A 20899-nucleotide genomic window follows, 5' to 3' on the forward strand; every position below is an offset into this window, starting at 1 on the left:
TCACAGTCAAAGTCCTGGTGAGATCCACATGTAAGGAAAGGTAATGATCTTGATCTGCTCAGACAGGTGCCGTGTCTTTAACATCCATTAGCCCAGATCTCATCTATACACTGCATCGCATTACTTTACACATGAATGACTTTCCCAATCTTGTCAGAAGCATTAAGTCTCATGGCTGCAGAGCTGCGTTTCATCAATGTGGATCTGCAGTTGGTCCATGCAATGCAAGAATTGCAGCATGCCTTCATTAAATTAAGCCACAGACATGAACTGAATATCTCCCAACAAAGGTTTTCAGCTATACAATATGTGAGTGATTGTGTCTTGAGACATAGAGATACACAGAACTACTGGTACATTAAGGATAACTGTCTGTGAAGGTTCTCAGTCTGTCTGTGAAGGTTCTCAGTCATCCAGGTCATCGTAGTCAAAGGAGCTTGCAAAGAAAAGCGTCTGGACTTCTTTAAGTTACTTGAAGACGTTTCACCTCTCATCCGAGAAGCTTCTTCAGTTCTAAGGTCAAATGGTGGAGAGTCCCAGATATAAACCTAGTGGGAGTATCCCCCCACAGAGGGACAAAAGGACCCCCTGATGATCCTCTAATCGCCTGAGCCAAGGTGTGAAACTGGGTGTGGGTCCCAATCAGCCAGAGTTTCGGGTGTGTTCATTGTGAAACCTGGCCCCACCTTATCATGCGAATTCCTGAGGTCAGATGGCCCAGGATGTGAGTGGGCGTTAAGGCGTCTGGGAAGGGATCTCAAAACTGGATTATAGATGGCAGAGAGTTGGTGTCGTAAACCCCCGCCTCTGTTCAAAGATGGTCGCTCACAGTGGACATAGATGGCTTCTTTCACTCCTCTTTCAAACCATCTGTTTGAAAGAGGCATCTGCATTAAGGATAACTGTTAAGGCCACGGGGTTGTGTTGTGTTTTGAATTTTTAGATAACTTGAACATGACGATCACTTCACTGTCCTCAGTCACCAGATCTCAGTCCAATAGGCATTTTTGGGATGTGCTGGAACTGGAGATTCTTATTATGGATGTGTAGTCGAATGACACTGTCATGTCAGTATGCACCGTGTCTGTGTCGATATGTTGAATCTTTGCTTTGAAGAATTAAGACAGTTCTGAAGGCAAAAGGGGGTCCAACCTAAAACTAATGAGGTGTAACTAATGAAATGACCAGTGAGTGCACTTTGGGGTTGTTTCCTGTTTTGCTTGGTCTTGTTTAGGGTTTCACTTCCTCTGTGTCTGATTGGCTCCTGTTTCCTATCCCCAAGTTGGTGTGTATAAATAGCCCTGCCTTTCTCTTTGAATTTTGTGCTTCACTTTTTCCTCCCATGTGTTCTTTTTCCTCATGCTTCTAGTCTGTGTATTTTGGATGTTTGCTTTTCAGAGTTTTACACCTTTATGCTTTGTTTGTTCTGGACTTAAAGTTTAAATAAAGCCTGAGGTTTCTGTTCTGTTTTTATTTTACGGTCCACCTTAAAATATTTCAGTCATTTAAACATGACAATTTAAACATCTGCAGCAACAAAATTATACATACACATTACATACAATCTTTGAATAATATTGACAGAGGATATTTTTCTTGCTTTTCTAAGTTGAACTTTCTGGGGGCTTTATCCTAACTTCTCTCTCATCTTTATATTGTTGAAACCTATAAAGTACTTATTTTCAATAAAAACACATATGGAGATGCATGTCCAGCAAAAAAGAAATCAGAAACTTTCTTAAAATTCACATTCATTTACAGTATTTTCCACTAGATAAAAATAAGCCAGGACAAATAAAAACTATATATAACATCCTGCTGCTACACGGTTGTGATCCTGAGAGGGTGCCTAAAGCTAAGTGCTGACTCAATCATTTGAGAATAGCAAAATCCTGAAGAAGAAATTAAAGGCAGCTAGTGTATTTTAAGATTTCCACGCACCAGAAAGTGGCAGAAATGCAAACTGTAATCAATTGTTCATGGGGAATAACTAATAGCTCTACACCCAGAATTATGCTTTAACCAAAGGGGGTCACTAAAATCTGTACATGGATTTTACTCCCAAATGACTAAGCTTTAGCTCAAATACACTCAAATATTGCACAATACCCTCCAGCTATATTGCACCATGGCCAATTTTAAGAAATACCCAGAACACCCCCCACCCCACCCATCCCTCTCATACAGAAACAAAAAAGAAAAGCAAAAGAAAGAAAATGTTAAAAACAAAGGAGCTTGGCCCTAATCCAGCTTTTCATATGGATCAAAAACAGTGTTGGTTTATATTGCACTTAATGATAGTCCTGCAAGGGTGGATTAATTCTGGACTACATTCGTGTATCATGTCTTTTTCTAATCACTGCTTCTCAAATTCAGTAGAAAAGGTCACAGAGTGAACACAGGCACTTAGGAAAAGACAAACACAGAGCTCAAAGTATCCAGCTACACTTGCACTGCAGTATTTAATAACCTGATAGCAAATGCTGTTGTAGATCTACTGCGGTGAAACTACAGTTTAATGAATGTGGACTACAAAAAGTGAGCCTTTCATATGTCTCTGTGTGTGCTCTTGTCGCCTTGTTTCACAGGCTGTAGAAACATGGGACAAATCAGCAGCGCATTCCTGGGGCTTCAAATACCGCTATTTCAAAGGCTTTGGTGTGTCACATTTATGCAAGAGGTCCTTTGACATTGGCGTGTGACACAGTGGGTTATGGCTGTAGTGAGATGGGTCTGTCACTTCCAGCTTGTCACAAGAACCCCTTGGTGTCACATTTCAACATACTGGATAGAGTCATTTTTCACTCTGCAGAGTTATTGTTGTGAAGGAGAATATTTTAGCCCACAGGCCAACCTTTTCCTGAACCCACCGAGTAGTTTTAAGTACCCGAACCTAACCAAGTACCTTTGGTAGCTAGACTAAACCAGTAAGTGAAGAAAAAAACAAACACAAAAAAACACCAAGTGAAAATTAATCACTAACTAACAAAGTTTAAAACACCCATGCAGTGCGAACTTCTTTCATATTGCATCACATCACAAAAGAATGACCTTACTGGTCCAAGTGTATCATGTTGTTCAGACAAATGGAAAACACTACAATGGGTCAAATGTGTTCACCAGCAGGTGAAATTAACCTAAGCCCTTAACACCTAGTCGATCATATTTGATAAATGAGTGCTTCTACACTATCAGTTTGATTTTATTTTTTTTTGCCCCCGAAACACCTAAATAAATTGCACAATACATTTTTAAGCAATAAGCTGCCAATAAATAAATATAAACCTATAATAATTGGCAGATTTAGCCAATATAATACAAATTTAAACTCATATATGCAGAGTAATATCTTTTTATTTGTCATAAGATTTTATAAACACTCCATTTTCAAGAAATGTGACTTTTCTGGCACTTATTTAACAGTTCAGGGTTTAAAGGGTTAACAATGTAGACTAGAAATGTGTCTTTGATCATTTTACTATTAAACAGATTCTAGCTATGAAGACTTAATAAATACTGATACATTTTATGTGAATACTCAGAGCCTAACATGAGTCTTATTTTCATCTGTCCCTGTGGTTTGAGTTTTCTGTTTTTGCCACCTTATTTGATCACTAACACACCAAAGTCAGCTGTCTGCAGAGAGGAATCCTAATGGAAGTAATCTGTATCTTGCTGCTAAGCAGCAGGTCCTGGCTGTTTCCTAGATGCCTGATTTGGCCCTCACAGCTTCATGTCATTATTCTAGATGATGCTAAAATGTCTGGCTGTTGTTCTCATATATGCTCTCTGAAATTCACTCTTTCATACACTAAAAGGGAAAAAAAGATGAAGCTGGTTTTGTTTAACACGGCTTTGAAGGAAACTGCTGGATTGTGTATCCTGACTTCTTTTCCTCCTTCTTCTGAATGAACATGTTCAGTGTGAAATTGCTAATTACAAAGCTAGATATAAAATAACGCACATGGGTGTGAAATGTATTTATCTAAAATGTTATTTCTTTCCGTTCTCCTCTTCTTTAATAATGTTGCTCTAATCCTCCCTGCTTTCTTGTTGCTCTCTTTATTCTCCAACTCCCACCGCTTCTCTGTCATCTCCACAATCCTCTTCATTCATCTCGTGGCTCAGAGTAAAATGTCCCCGCTTATTGCCTTATAATAGACACACATTCATAAAAAGGGCCAGTCTGAATACACACTCGCATTTTACTAATACCCACAAATTGAGATTTGATTACTTACACACACACACACACACACACACAGCCGAATCCTCCAGCCTCCTTGTGAGGACAAAAATGGGCTGTGTAGTCATGATGCCGATTGTTAATCACATCTCACGTCTGTATTAATGTTTCATTCCTCGACTCATCTCTAGTTTTGCATCATGTGACCAATGCAACTCCCTGTCACTCACCTTTACGTACTGATTTTGCAGTTCGCTGAAGCAACAAAGTCGCACGTCCTTGGTTTCCGAATGCTTCACACTACCTCCGCTTTGTCATCGCGCACGCTTGATGAGCAGCTTAATTTCAAGGAATTATTATCCTGTTGTCTCTAAACTGCAGTGACAGCCTCATCACATTTAACCGTGAGTCCTTGAAGGAGCAGTCGGGACAGAGGCAGGGAGCCAGAGTGCATTCTGCCGCAGCCGAGAGAGATGATTTAAAAATGTTGGTTGAAATAATGCACTTCATGATTCACACGGATGCCATCAATGCATGAATAATGTATTCCTGCATTACTAACCCTAACCCCATTAACTTTCTACCTTCGGCACAGTGCCCCCTCTTCTTTCTTCACTCCTAAACTCATCTTCTCTTTTGCTCCTGCTGCTTCTGAGAGCAGGGATTTGTTTTGCAAAGTGAGGCAGCATAAAACATTTCACACACTCTACACAAAAAAAATTATTCTTGGCTCTCATATAACATGAGACAACAATTTTGATTAAAAGGCAGCCGAAAATGTAAAAATCATTAATCATTAAGCAAAACATATTTTGTATAAAACGAATGTATACCAGTCGAGTAAATTTCATTTGGCCAGAGTCAGTTAAAGTTTTACAGTGTACTTATGTAACAAAATTAGACTGAAAATTTACATCTAATCAGATTACTTAAAGTCAGTGTTATAAGATTTTATCAACATTTAGGGTATAAATGTTGAAAGGTACAGATGAGTTTTAACGTTGTAGTTAGTCACAGTTTATTGGTGTAGTTGGGTACTTTTTTCCCCACTGCTGATGGCTGTTTTCCGCTTTATTAATACTAGACAAAGACATTTACAGGTAATTTTTGAGTCTAAAAGCAACTTAAATCATCTCATCAAAACACCAGGGGATCTAAATGTAACATTAAATCCATAAATTAACATTATTATATTTTACATTTTTGTCTTATTAAGGGTTTATCTGTTCAAAACTCCTGGCCTGGTGCGTGTTTTCACTAACAAGGTGTATTCATGTAAACCTAATATTTTCACTTACACCCACTCAGTAAACACTGTCTTGTTCAGATTGGTTGGTTTATAAATAAGTAAGTCTGTAAGTCACGACAGAGTAACTGAACAGAAAATCATGAGACTCCCTCACAGTATACACATGTGTAATTGCACATTAATAATATTACCATATCATGCCTATTCTGTGATAATGACCGTCATGCTTGATCAGCACAGGTGGGTGTTAATGTTGTGCTACTTTGTACTTTATAAAAATGTAGAGCTGTTAAGTCCTGTTAATCTCTGTCATGGGTGACTTTCCAGAGCAACACCAGGCAATTCACACGCACTGTTTGTGTTACACTTTACTGTTTAACTTTACTGTAAAAGGCACATGCTATTCCAATAATGGGCTCAACTTGAAGCAATATAACAACATACAAAGTAAGTAAGACTTGAAAACAGATGCTTTAATGCTTTAACACAGAATCTATTTAGACGTTTGCAGAACAATCCCATGGAAAAGTAAACTCACTTTTTTTCTTGCTTTAAATCAATTAGTTTGAAGCTTAACTAATGTAATAATTTAACTAATTGAATGTAATTTCCAAGTGGACATACTTTATAAACCTTTTAATTTTCTAATTTAAAATTTTACTTGATTTAGGCACGGTCTGTAAAGCCTGTTACTCGAGGCACACTGTGAGACCGATAGGAGGTAAATCTCTGCAAGCATATCAATTTTGTCAACTAAGAGGTTCTCTTGGGAGGATTATGTCAGCTGGACAATGGGGGCAGGATGGACAGTGCTAGAAGCAGTGAGGAGTTGGGAATGTTGAGTGTGAAATTTGGGGTTTTGTAAAGCCTTAAAAATAAAGGCTTTTTGGGGTTATAGTGCTGTTAAATGCTTCTAAAATGCCTGCCACCCACTCCTCCACATCTATGCCCCAGGTAAAGTGTTAAAAAGCGCTATTATCTCATATTTTGTGGCGTACCCAGGCTTAAATGCTCTGCAGACAAGCTGTCCCTGTGGAAATAGACGCTATCCTGCCTTTTAATTGCCCCCTAAATGCTTGTCCAGAGTCTCATACTACCCATAACATCTCTGATTTGAAGCTTCTGATTAATCCCCCCGTAGCTTTGATTTCATGCTTATATTAGTGTTTAGATGGTTGCCATGGGAAACCCAGTGGGGCCGTGTGCCTCTAATGAAAGAAATCACTTGGCTGGGCATGCACTTCACAGCACTGCTGCACTGGCTGGTTCCCTGCATGCTTTTAACTCTTTCAACTTGGCTGGTCCCTCATGGAAATATATCAAACCTGACTGAAATGCGATCATTTTCTGCATCTCTCATCTTTCCTTCTTTCATTTTCTCCTGCTCCATTTCCCCTTACAGTAGTGCTTCAGATATTGCCACTGTGAATGTAAATGGTGAATTATATTAAGCATGGAAAGAGTAAGAGCAAGGCTCATGAATCTGTGGAACACAATCAGTGTCAATGTCGGTCCCACTTCTGTCACAGTCTGCATGCATATTGTCAGGATGATGAAGGATATATCTGCCATAGGTGGTTACTCAGGGCTCTGTTGCAGTGTGTGCTATAGTCTTTGAGTGGAGTAGGCTCTCATACAGATGAGCCTCACAGTTGCAGCCCATTAAGGGATCATCAGTCTGGAGAGCCACCGCTGTTCAGACTCGCTGGGAGCGAATTGAACAAAGTCATCTGACCAGACTCTCTGCTCCAAGCTTGATGCTCATCACAAAAACAGCAATAAAACTGTGAGCACCCAGCAACGATGGCTGCTATTCTTCGCTCACAGAATGTGCAGCACTATACTGAGGTTACAGCTCTATGGCACTACAGCCAGAGAGCTCACACTTAATTAAAGAGATGATAACTAAAGTGTGTAATTAACTATTTTCGCACAGTGGGTTCTGAGATCATAAGTAATGTTTGGAGCCGCAATACTGTCATGGCTAAATCCTTTGTAGAGCTATGTCATGTCATATGTCAGCTGAAGATAAACAAATCCTGAGCTCATTGTCATTCTGCAGTGAACAGTCGATGGAGTTTATGAGTTGTTCAATTGTAACATATAATATGATCGCTTCTATTCCTGCCACTGCCGTACAACCATAAGCCATGCCATTAAAACCACTGAGAGGTTAAGTGAACTTAATTGATTATTGTGTTGCAATGTAATGTTCTGAAACCTTGGTGCCTTGCATGCTTGTGGATATTATTTACCATTGCTGTCAGCACCTTCTAATGGTGGCTGCATCCCCTATCAGGACAACAAGGCACATCATACCACAAAACCACACCGGAAGAACAAGAGGAACACAAAAAATAAAGAAAAAATAAAATAAAACAAGGTAGTAACTTTGACTCACTAACTACAGGGATCACAATGGAGTCATGCACAAATGGCATGCTTAAACTTGGTCTATGCACACATAACCCCCAGTACTATTGGTGCACCTAGAAATGGTATTTGGAGTGTATTTTTAAAAAAATTACAGTGATATTATACAAAACAATTTTTGAAGATTTACCAAAACATAATGTGAAGATGTGTCTGTAGATGGCCTGGTCAATCTATGTTCCAGTCCTCTCCAAAATATGTATATATCTGAACTACCCCTAAAAGAATAACACTGTATAAAAGCAGCAGAAATTAGCTTCTTCTGAAGGGCTTAGCCTTCTAGGTAGCATGCAAGTTATTCTGAAGGGGCTAGAGCTGCTACTCTATATTGAATGAAGCCAGGTGAGGTGGTTTTATGTCTAGGATCCCTCCTGTGACAAAGGCAACCGAGGAGGTTGCTTTTGGCTCCCATGTGGTTATCTCTGCTTAGACTGCCGCCCCTGTGATCTGGACCACAATGAAAAGTAGAGGATGGATGGATGGATGGAACCATGGCTACTATGTTTTTTGTGTGTTTCCAGATTCTTGTTGGAGAGCTGTGCGCCTTCTTCACCAAGGCAGAGGGAACCCAGGAGAAGACCATTGTGACTGCAGACTGCTGCTACTTCAACCCCTTACTGAGACGCATAATACGCTTCTTGGGTGAGCATGCTGTAGTGTCTTCCACAGCCCCCTTTTCAGGCTTTTGAAGTGACACATCTAAATCTTTATAACCATTTTCATATATAAACTGTGGACAGTCTCAGGTCACGATGACCCATTCCTCCAAAATGATGGAAGCTCGGTGCAGTGTGCAGGTAGCTGGAGTTGTAACAAACACTTGTAATGAATTCTCTTTACCTGTTGTATTCTGACACTGACTTATTTAGACATCACATAGACTTTGAGGTACTGGGCAATGCTTAGTCATTATCAACAAAGTAATGTATTACTTTTCTTAAAAGTGCATCCGGAAAATATTCACAGCACTTCACTTGGTCCACATTTTGCGGCGTGTGACCATTAGAAACAAAGGCACCAAGCACTGGGCATGGTGGTGGCAGGATCATGCTGTGGGGATGTTTTTAAGCAGCAGGAACTGAGAACTAGTCAGGGTTGAGGGAATGATGAACATGGAAGGCAGCAATGTACAGAGACGTCCATGATGATACACAGCTCCAGAGCACTCTTGACTTCAGGCCTGGGGTGAAGGTTCATTTTCCAACAGGACAACTACCCTAAGCACACAGCCACTGGGTGTATTTTTTCTATTTTTTGCAGTAGTTCTGCAAAGAAGAAAGTGCCCTAAAAATAGGTATGCCATGCTTGTAGCATCATATTCCAAAAGACTTGAGACTGTAATTGCTGTATAATATAATGGAACAAGGCTTTACATGACACAATGTGGAACAAGTGAAGCACTGTGAGAACATTCTGGATTAACTTTAATCTACTTTGTTACTTAATTACTCAGCACTGAAAAACAGCCTAAAGAGACTTTAAAGTGATTTCCACAGTTCTACTTGTTCATGTTCTACTATAGAAACATGAACAGGTAGAAATTAATGCTACAATGCTGCAAGACTGACTGCTCATCACTGCTTTCGTTACCTGGGCAAGACTAAACTCTGGCTGCTGGGCTGGGGTCAGCATACAGTAAGATTTAACGTCACTTTGGGTTCTTGGCTAGCTATTTGTTTGATGGTAAATGGTAATGGGCTCGTTCATATATAGGGTATCCACTCAGTGTGCAGATAACTTGTAACACAAGTAATGACTTAAATGTAACCGTAATATAATTACTGAATTTAGTGCAGTAACACATTACTTTGGGATGTGTTGGACCCAGCACTGCTCGATGGCAGGCTTTAATCTGTTTATTTGTTTTTTTTTAACATTGGGGCTCTCACTTACAGGCATCCTCAGTCTATAAATAAGTGCTTCATAAGTGTGTAATTGAATGATGAAAAATAAAAGAGAATAAAAAGTACCATTTAACATTATGAAAGAAATTGCTGAACTGGAAAAACCTGACCTGCTGTTTGTCAGCCACAGCTGGCACATGAAGCTGTTAATTGGATGATCAAATGTGGCATAATGTTTGAGGTAGATTGCTCAGGATCCTGGCAGGAAGGCTCCCATGAATATTAAGAAGCCTACCAATCTGCATCTTGAGCTGAATCAGCTGAGGAGGAGGATTCTGTTGCAATTTCACACATAATAATGTGTTGGGGCTCTTTGAAGTAGAAGCATTTACTACTTTTATCACCTGGTGACGTGTGTCTCTTTCAAAAATCTATATTTTCTTTTAATAAAAATAAAATATATGCTTGCTTATTAACTTTTCCACAATTCCCCCTTCTCTACACTCTTGTCCTGTCCAGGTGTTTATGCCTTTGGTCTATTCACCACGACCATTTTCGCCAATGCCGGCCAGGTAGTGACAGGAAACCAGACGCCTCACTTCCTGTCTGCCTGCCGACCAAACTACACAGCATTAGGCTGCCAGTCCACGATGCAGTACATCACAGAGCGACGGGCCTGCACAGGCAACCCACTGATTGTCATGTCTGCACGTAAATCCTTTCCATCTAAGGATGCAGCACTCAGCGTCTACTCAGCAGTGTACACAGTGGTAGGTTGGACAAAACTGGAGGTGATATTGCTACTGTAAAGATTTAAGACTTAACGGGAGTTTCAGATGTGTTCTAGCAATTGAAGCCCACCTGCTGACTTTACTGTGTTATTTCAGGCCCATGCCAAACTTTCTGTTTTTAGTGAACACCATTGCCACTAGATCTCAGATTAGGATGAAATCAAAGAAGACCATCACATATTAAAGAATGCAGTCATTTGAAAAGGAAAGTTACATAGGGTCCTGTGGAAAACGGCAATAAAATGGCTTGTTGAATTGCTTTTAGCATCCATAACTTGAAATAAGTGTTTTCTTTTCTTCTTTGGGACTTTGCTTAAGTTCTTTGAGGTTTGTGGGCACTTATTTATGCACCACTCTGTTATAGTCCCGCTACAAGTTTTCACTTGGGTTGAGGTCTGGACTTTGACTCGGTCAAAGTCGAGTGCTCATCTATCTATCTATCTATCTATCTATCTATCTATCTATCTATCTATCTATCTATCTATCTATCTATCTATCTATCTATCTATCTATCTCTCTCCCTCTCTCTCTCTCTCTCTCTCTCTCTCTCTCACACGTGGCTGCACGGCACTAACGCGTTAAAGAGCTAACCACGGCCTTGCAGCCCCACGCACCAGGCTATCCGTGATAACTCGCTAATGGAGATTTGCCACTTTAATGCAGTTATGGAGTTAAGGTCATTTTAACAAGATTAACGCTGACAGCACTAATATAAATTTAACCTTTTTACCTTTTACCACTCACATTTAAGCAAAACAAGGATGTATGCAAGTAAACAGACCTTAACAAACACATTTGCAGAAATGCTGCCTTCAGTTAAAAAGGCGCCACCTACCAATTATTTCAACATTGATTAGTTTGTTTCTACCAGTTTGTATTTGTCATTTGTAAACAATCATTACCACGCTGAACAAGAAATAACACTGGCTGTTATTTGATGTAATCAAGTGGATACTTATGCTGATTTCTGCCACCTCAAAAATTTGATTTGTGTTTAGCCTGAACAAAATTTCAGATTATATATTTCCTCCCTTTGTCGAGACAGTTAACAGGTACTTTAATTTTAAAAGTGGCATAATATGCTCACTTTTATCTCAGTATTTTTATTCTTGTAACTTATCCTATGCTATGCCACTTAGTGCAGTTCCTCAGTTCACCTGCTTTATGCTCCATTCCCTTTTAAGCTAACTTTCTTATGATTAGTTCCCCTTATGATTAGTTAAATGCTGTGTTTAATATGACCATCCACTAGTGTAGCTGAATATATAATGAGAGAAAGTAAGGACAAGCTACATAGGTCCACTTTAACCAGCCAATTACAGGAAGAAAATCTCTTGTACGTCTTATTACCTGGTTTAAAATAGTGATGTATCTTATGCGCTTGCATGCTCTTTGTGGCTTTCTGTGTTTGTTGCACCCTACTGTGCGCTCCCTCCCTTACGCTTCTTTGCAGATGTACGTGACACTGGTGTTCAAAACCAAAGGCACGCGGCTCACCAAGCCCACTATCAGCCTCACGCTGCTTTGTCTCGCCATGCTAGTCGGTGTGGTCAGAGTGGCTGAGTACCGCAACCACTGGGCTGATGTCCTGGCGGGATTCTTCACTGGGGGAGCCATCGCTGTGTTTTTGGTGAGGAGAGAATAGAAGGAGCAGGGAGACAGGCAGACAAATAGATTAAAAAAGAAAGACATGTTCTCAGTTTTTTAAGCGCTCCATCTTTGCATGTAAAGACTAGCTTACTTGCCCCAGAGAGCACTGTGAAAACAGCTAAAAACAATGTGTCTTAGAAAAATGTCCTGTTAGGTGCTTTTAATTATGTAAAAAAGACAAAAATGGTCATTAATGGGCTACATATCAATCAGATGATTAAGGACCACATTAATATCTCAACAGATTAAATGACATTCGGAAATAGGTTTACATGCAATTTTAATATGCTGCACCACAGTAGCAGAAGTCAAGCAACCATTTTTTAAACCACACCCCTTTTTGTTACTGTTACTATACCTGGCGAGCTTTACATTTTCATGGCATGAGTCATGCTTTGGTTGGTTCTAACTTTCCCAATATAGTATCTGGTTTTGTTTTGACCAGTTGCTTTGGTCCACTATAACAGTTTCCCAATGCAAGTACCACAATAATAAATTACTCAAGACATTTTCTTTGCTTAACTGATAAAGAAATACTGAAAAATAACCTTAATCTGACTATGAAATTGTTTTAAGTGAATTTCTAGGTTACTCCTTAAAGTTTGCGATTTTTGTTAGACAAATAACTGTAACATTTAAACAGGTAACAAAATGTTTTGTATAATTCATTGAATCAAAGTTGAGAGTCTCAATTTCAATTGTACACAGAGTGTTTCATTTCAAACCTATTATAGTGGCATAGAGACCCCAAATTATGAAAAATCATGTAACTGAAAGTTGCAGACCTAACAATAGTTAGCGGTGCCTGATAATGTTTTGCAGTTTACACCCACTCATCATGAGCATGAATGCCATGGTAACTTTGGACTCCTAATTATTTCTTTGATATATTCTTTTTCCAGGATACTCTTTAATGACTTTAAAAAGCAAGAATTGGGTGCAAATGTTTGACTTTATTTTGGATTTTTTTCTAATCTAATGTAATGCAATACAACCAGCAGCAAAAAACAACCCCAGATTATGATGCTACCTCAACCATGCCTGAGGCTTGGTGGAGTGTTCTTAGTAGGGGTGGGCGATATAAACGATATACGATAGAAACGATATAAATTTGGCCAACAATAGAGATTTTGACTATATCGCTCCATCGTGATAGCGCATGTTGATGATGTCATCAAGCTGCGCCTGTTTTGGTCGAAAGCATCGCAGTGGCTACAACAATTATCATCTGCAAATTATGGCGGGTGACAGTCATAGCAAAGAGATGAAGCACTTTTGAAATATGGAGAAAGCGCTTCCTCCACTTCCGTAACATTGATTCATTAATGTTGAATTCTCTCGCAGCTGTTCTATTCCCATGTCGTTGCAGTATATTAATAACTAACCTCGTATTGTGGATGAATAATCTCAGTTGTTCTCTTGACTGAAGTTTGGCCCGTGTATAGCATCCTGCTATGCGATTGCATTTGTCCCTAACCACCAGAATCCCTCAGGTTAACTTTTATCGAGTGGAAAAAAAGTTGGCGTTCATCCTCCAGCTTCACTGTGCTAATGTTATGCTAACATAGCTGTGTCGCTAGCAATCACGTAGCACAACATTATATACCAGGTAGTCCAACTTAAGTAACGCCACTGCTGTTTAGTTTTCTGTCTTCATTTATGTTGGAAGTGGTAACAGAGCTGTATGTTTTAATTAGTTTCAAAAATCTCTCAGTCAGAACATGGTATGAAATGTTTAGGTGTAAACTAGCGAGCTAACTTCCTGTTAACTTCTAACTCCGTTAAATTTAATAAATTCTGTTTTCATGGATGCATGGATGTTAAACTTAATTGTTACACCCGATAAAGCAGCAATGCTGATGATTTAATTAAAGATGAAAGAATTTAGACCATTTTTAACTCTTAGTGTTCGTTTGACTTTGGGACCTGAAGGGACGGAGTTTTGGACCCAGATTACTCCGCGAAGCTCCTCACTACAGCAGCCGTAATGCTCTGACAATCCATCAAGCAGTGCAGCTTACCAAAGTTGTATTAAAACATTTTTTAACAGATTTCTGCACGCCAAAATCGGTTCGAGGTCAGTAAGCACAACCAGAATTCATACATAAGGCACACTCTCGATTTTTGAGAAAATTAAAGGATTTTAAGTGTGCCTTATAGTGCGGAAAATACGTTATACAGAAGAAAAGAATATATCGTGATATATATCGTTACCGCACATGCTTCAAATTATATCGCGATATGAATTTTAGGCCATATCGCCCAGCCCTAGTTCTTAGGTTTGAAAACCTGATCTTATTCTCTTCCAAACATACTTAATCTCACTGTGGTCAACTACATCAATCTTTGTCTCATCTGAACATAAAACCTTTCTTCAGGAGTGTTAGGTTTTGCCATGTGGGCAGCAGCAAGTCTCAGTTGAGCTTGACAGTGCCACCTTTGGAGCAGGGGCTTCTTTCTTGGTTAGCACTGTCTTAGTCCATGGCTGTGTAAAAACCCACATCATTTTGGACAGTGACACTGGTGTTCCAGCAGTTTCCAGGTCATGCCTTGGAACCTTGGTGGTTCCTTGGTTGTTCCTGAATATCCTAACACATTTCTTCTCAGCTGAGGGTGACAGTTGGGTTTTCTGGTGGGGAAAAATCCAAATAACTTGCATTTACATAGAAATGTTTGAACTGATGGTGCAGTTGTTGAGACCTTCCCAACTTGTGTAAATCTATAATTCTCATTCTTAGATTTTCACGTGGACTTTCCCATTCTGAGTATCGAGTAATCCAGAGAGTACTGTCAAATTCTTTTTATGTTGAGTTGAAAAGTTGTAGAACCAGTTGTAGTCAATCATGATCACTAATGAGAGGTTAATATGCCGTGACCATGTCAAGTTAAAAGACAAGAACCTTTCGTACCACATATTAGAAGATTTAAGTGAATGTATGTCGATATCTGCCTATGTTTGAGTACATTTGACCCCGTGTGGATTGGAGAACAATATTTAAACTTGTGCATTAAAGATGTACACTGGAAAAAGAACAGTTCAAAGAAATTATCCAAAGCCCAAAATAACTATAACATTCATGCTCTTTGACAATTCGGTCCTTTTTTCCCCCAAAGCCCTTGTAAACCATTTTGCCACACAGGAAAATCCACTAAGCTGTTACTGAACAATCTGATTAGGCGTTGAATTTGGCAAATGGTCAATTTCTCTCATGTGTCTCATTCTGGTCCCAGTTAACTCTTTATGTTGGTTTCTATCATCAGGTGACTTGTGTGATTAACAACTTCCAACAGCTGCAGCCCGGTCTTCCTCCACCGCGACCCCAACGTCCCGAGTCAATGCTGGGCATGCCAATGGTGACACTACCCTCCGTGGAGAGTCCACTCGAAAAGTTAAGTGGCCCTCAGGTAAGGGGCGGGGGTGGGTGTGAGGCACAACTGTGCTCACAGAAGGGCTGAGATACACACCCCTTGTCTCTTAACTGAATCCGTGACCTTCCTTTTGTTCCTCAAAGAAGAACAAATTCAAACACGCATGCTCCAAGCCCACCTGCACGCCCAGTCCTAGCAAAACACCCAAGTGAATCCTTTAAATCTCTGCGCACGCGAGGCTTGTTGTACCCTGATAAGAACGCATGTGAGATTTGTTCTAGTGGTGTGAAATGAGCCACGGTTATGTTTCAGTCAGAGGATGGAACAAATTCTAGTGTGAATGTTTGCTTTGGAAAGAGGTGCTGCTTACTCCTAAAAATCCCACAGTGTTACAAATTTTCACGTTATCTGGTTTATAGAGAGAGCCACTTGTGTCTTTGAGGTGAATCAGCAGTTTGGCTGACACACTCCAAGTGTTATTTACCATTTGGATATAATGCAGAGCACTTGGCTGAAGGGAAACTGTGAAGTCAGCAGAGGCTAAAAGAAAATAGTCTTAGCTGTGGAAGCAATCCCCTCAAGTTATATCTGCTCTCCGAAAGCGCTGCGTTTTCTAAAGCGATTCTCTCAGGGGTGAAGCATTTAGAAAAATATCGTGCGTCCTCTGTGGTCTCTCACTGTCGCTAACCCTCACCTGACTGCCTTCTTTTCCTCTGTCTCCCACCTTGCCTCTCTCCTTTCAATCTGCTCCCTTGTCCCTCACTCTCCTTCAGCATCTTGCACTCTCCTCCTCCTCCCCACCTTACAACACCTACGTCCAACCATTCTAACCAGCTTTGAATATTTTTTACCCAACGTTGTCACCCCCCCAACACTATCTCCACCATCTGTTGCCTTATTTCTGTTTTTTGCTCTGTTGAACATCTGTTCTGTCCTCCCCTCATCCCTGTACATTGCTCTTGATTATTCTTTTCTTCACTTTTCTCTCTCTTCCTCCGCCTCCTCTCTGCCCCGTCCTCCTCTCTCTTTCTCACTCCTCTCTTTCCCCTGCAGACTCCGCGGGCATCTCCGTTCACCGAGATCACATGACCATCAGCCCTATCGGTTCCCCGCCACCCCCGATGTCCTCATACCGTCTCGCTCCATTTCCAGCGAAGTCTAGACCAGTCGGAGCAGCACTCACCACAATGCGCCGCCCATCCGGCTGGGCGGTACGCAACATTGCACCGCTCCTATTCCACGCAGGTCTAGACCCCCCACCCCTCCTAATACATGATACACAGCACACACATCCCCCGTTGCCCTCTCAACCCCCGGGGAACCGATAGGCAAACTCTTCAAAGACTTTCTCTTTGTTGGAATACCAGTAAAGTAAAGCTCTGAACAATAAGTACAGAGTCAGGTACATCTTTTTTTTCTTTCCTTTTTTTTCATGTTGAAAAATGTAACTAATTTTTTTATATGTATATAAACTCAATCACATGAAGCTCACTTTCATCAGCAGTGGTTTGCTCTGTTACGAAAACGAAATCAAACGGTGACCACTGAGAATGTCCGCTGCTTCTTTTTCTCCAACCGTACGAGCGCACGCCTGTTTGAGGAAAGAACCCGAAAGGTGATGGTGAGCTGTCAGGACGCGGCTTTGACGTGCGCCGTGTTGGACCAAAGAAACCCACCTGAGGAAATGTGTGCTGCTGAGATTTACCCGTACAAAACATCCTTTTAGCAAGCCATATGAACACACAAACAAACACACTTGCTCTCCTTATTTCATCCCATGCACGTGCACACAGACACACGCATAAGCACCCACCAGGGTTGAGCAGCAGTGCCCTAGTCAGCTTCGCATGAGGTTTCCCAGGATCAAAGGATCCGTTTCTTATCCTTCAGCAGAAGCACCAGACAAAAGCAAACAGGATGAAGGAACAGACATTCTTCACTTGGCTATCAACTTTGTGTTTTCCGTCGCTCTCAGATGGTTGCAATTTTGCCAAAACCTAATGTGAAACAGAAACACACATTGGATGAGACAAATCCAAGCTCCCGAATGCAGGTGGCACAACAGTGAGCCAAATTAAGTGCATCACATTCAGGAGCAAATATTTGTTCTCTGTGATGCCAACTGACTTTTAAAAAAAATGTCTCTTTCATTTAACTGTGGAACAGCATCGCTCATCCCGAAGTGGCGTCTCCTTTGGCTGCGTCGTGTAATTACTGTGATTTATTTCTGAGATTTTATTGATATATTGATTTACTGACGTTTGTGTATATACGGCGTGGTTGCCATAAGCGCTCCGTGTGGCGTGACAGTTTTGCTGATTTTGATTTGCACACTCCCTCACGATCCACTTTTGTCTTTTGTTCTCTTCATTTGCCTTTGTTTGCTTTTCCTTTCTTTACAAATACATTTTGTTTTTTACATTCTCCATTTATCTCTCTTCTCTGTGGTGTCTGTATCTAGGCTAATATGTCATCACTGTGCTGTGAAATGTTTCCCTCTGCTGGACAAACAAACACACACACACACACACAAACACACACACACACACAAACGCACACACACAAAGCACAGAAGACCTCGTTTTACAGACGTAAACATATTTGAAAGCACGCACATGCACAAGCACACTTATACCCCCTACTTGTTACTGTACTTTCCTTCTCCTCTTCCCCACTTTCTAACACCGAACCTGTAAGATATTGTACAAAGCTCTTTTTTCTATTGAGAGTGTGATTTTTACACGAGCATCACCAAGACTCTGTGTGGCGATTGAAGGAAAATCTTGTTTTTGTTACAATGATGGAGAATTCGTGCAGACGTGCTGAACCACTCTGACCCATCAGTTGGAAAGTACTCAGATGACTCACTTTTTGTTTCAATTTGCTGTGTCTGCCTGTTGGACTGAATAAAGCTGGATTGGAAAAGTAATTTTACTCTGACATCAGACACTATGTGATCCTGACTTTTTGAGTTTTATGAGGCCATTTTCACTTTCCTTTTTTCATGCTTTGATCATCCATCCATCCATCCTCTACTTTTCAGTTGTGATGAGGCAAGAGTGAGGTTACATCCCGGGCAGGTCGACAGTTTATAGTGGGGCCATAAATTTAAAGCATAGATATCTAAACACCCTAAGAGATCTATTTTTCCTTTTTTAAAGCAATAGGTCAAGCTGTGAACACACATTTCACAAATTATTGCATTCTAGTTAGCACTAATACTTTATCTAACAGCTTTCACATCCAACTTAACAGATTAAGAGCTTTAATTAGATGAATGGTGTAATGTTAATGATGAATGGGCATATTTTCTATTTTAGTTGTTCTACTATGCTCTACTATGATCACCAGCCAGCTGCTAACTTTGTCTGTCTGCTGTCTACTTGGACCAGTTTTACAGTTACCAGAGGTTTCCCCACTGAAGGGAGCTTCCTGCTCTTAAGTCTTAATTATCTAGCATAAAGTGAGGCTCATTCATGATACCAGCAAATCAGCTGATCCTCATGCTATTCCACATTAGCTGATCCGACTTATGCTATTTGAGTTGGTGTAGCCTATCTGCAGTTAATGAACTTCTGCAAGCTACTTTGCAACCCACCTTGATCACTACCCCTTCTCGAATGCTCTATCTGACTTCATCAATGTCATGTCTATTGTGTAATAAAGCAGCAAGGTCCCTGAAAATAATTATTGTTGCAGATGGAAATGAGCCTGAGGTACCCCTGAGCAAGGTACCGTCCCTACACACTGCTCCCTGGGCGCCCAATGGCTGCCCACTGCTTCACTGACTGAGATTTTCCCCACAGGGATCAATAAAGTATACATTATTATTATCTGACTATAGCAATGTTTTGAAGTAATGTAAAGCTGCAGGTCACAAAACCAGAATAAAAACCTATAACATGCTTAAAATGCTTCATATCGCTGAGAAGCAGAGCTGGGTGATAATTCTCCAGGCATGTATCGCTTTTGGTTCCCCATTCATGTGGATGTAAGTTAAAGATGGCCCAATTTTCTGATGATAGGCCTGTGTTGTAAATATGTGCCTCTCTGGCTAATCATTAGCATTATAACATTAGTGATAATACGCCATCAGACTGCGTGACAACAACTAAATCCTCCATCAGCCTACATATCTTTAAGTTTTTTGTTAACATTCCTTACGAACGCTCCACTCACACTCTATGTGGCTGTCATAGGTATCATTTTGGAAATTAAAACAAAAAGAACATAACTTCTCTTCATGTTATTTTTTTTAATTGTGCTCAGCTAAATAAAAATGACCATCTTTTGGAGATCCAAATCTAGCACCCAGTAGATTTTATTTTTCATTATAGCTTCTACTTAACCAAAAGCATGTGTTTGACCATTGAGAATATGTGCTAAACTACCCTTATATAGTTCCCTGATGGATGCTAAGCTTCATTATCATCAGCATCTTGTACTTGTGAGAGGTTTGATTTCACTGAAAAAACAAATAAATAAATGAATAATCAAAACTGTGACATTTTGATGGCTCAGAGAGCCAGGGCTACTTATACCACATACTGTACCTGCAACTTGTGAAGCTGAGTCAGACATGTGACCTTTGCTGCATGATGGCCCTTTGTTTCATGTGTTTCCTCATTTCTTTCCAGTTTTCAATGTCCCAGTGAAGCAGAAATGCCTTAAGATAATCTTGATGACGAAATGTAACAAAAGTGTTTTCTAAGCAGTGGCTGGCTGTAATTTCATTTGCAAGTGCGAGTTTGTCATTTGTCCAAATTCTCTGTGAATCCTCTGTGATCCCAAATGCACAAATGAGACACAAACAAACATGAAAGGTAAACACGCCCGCCACGAAGACCCGGATTCTCCACCGGCTTGACTGCCGTCGCCGCAGCTTTACTTTCCTGTAAAGTCTTCGGTAACACATGTTTAAAAATCAAACAACAAACACGCTGCAGTTGACTGACATGTGAATAAAAAGCACCAGTCTCCTTCAGATCTGCTACTCAGAGGCAGGACCGTGTTTCCTTTGATCCTGATGCAGCAAACCTGTTTTTGTAAAGATTTGTGTGATGAGAACAATAAATGGATATTGAAATAAGAAAAGCTGTCTGTGTCAGTCTGCACTGCTTGTTTTGCTGTTGTGTTCTCAGAGTGATTGGCGGTGATTTTGTATGTCAGAGCTGCTGCATTTGTTTTGCATGTGAACAGGATGCTTTTGTGTGACTTGAGGAAAGGAAACGGGGAGAAAAGGCTGCCAAGTCACACAAAAACTGGACGAAAAAATCAGCATCAGCAGGTCTTATGGAGTGATAGCTCCAAATTTTACATTTTTGGTTAAAAAGGTTATCAATATATAAAGAGGAGGTCAGGAGAAAGTTAGAACAGT

The 20899-nt window shown here is 40.3% G+C and overlaps 1 protein-coding gene across 6 annotated transcripts in view; it reads left to right on the forward strand.

Moving 5' to 3' along the window:
* Window positions 1-20616, forward strand: part of plppr2a (phospholipid phosphatase related 2a) — a 75918-nt gene extending 55302 nt beyond the window's left edge. For 2 of the 6 annotated variants that reach the window (XM_084926814.1, XM_084926809.1), the window contains 5 exons: window positions 8390-8510; window positions 10232-10482; window positions 11957-12133; window positions 15415-15542; window positions 16576-20616. In XM_084926814.1, coding sequence (XP_084782940.1) covers window positions 8390-8510; window positions 10232-10482; window positions 11957-12133; window positions 15415-15542; window positions 16576-16684 — 786 coding nt within the window. In that variant the 3' untranslated portion in view covers window positions 16685-20616. Of the gene's footprint in view, window positions 1-8389; window positions 8511-10231; window positions 10483-11956; window positions 12134-15414; window positions 15559-16295 lie in introns of all 6 variants that reach the window. The other 4 variants (XR_014800118.1, XM_084926812.1, XM_084926813.1 and 1 more) reach the window with 4 other exon arrangements.
* Window positions 20617-20899: the final 283 nt, after the last annotated feature.

Source organism: Perissodus microlepis, chromosome 4, assembly GCF_051167445.1.
Source record: "Perissodus microlepis isolate ML-2025 ecotype Zambia chromosome 4, ASM5116744v1, whole genome shotgun sequence".
Lineage (NCBI taxonomy): Eukaryota > Metazoa > Chordata > Actinopteri > Cichliformes > Cichlidae > Perissodus > Perissodus microlepis.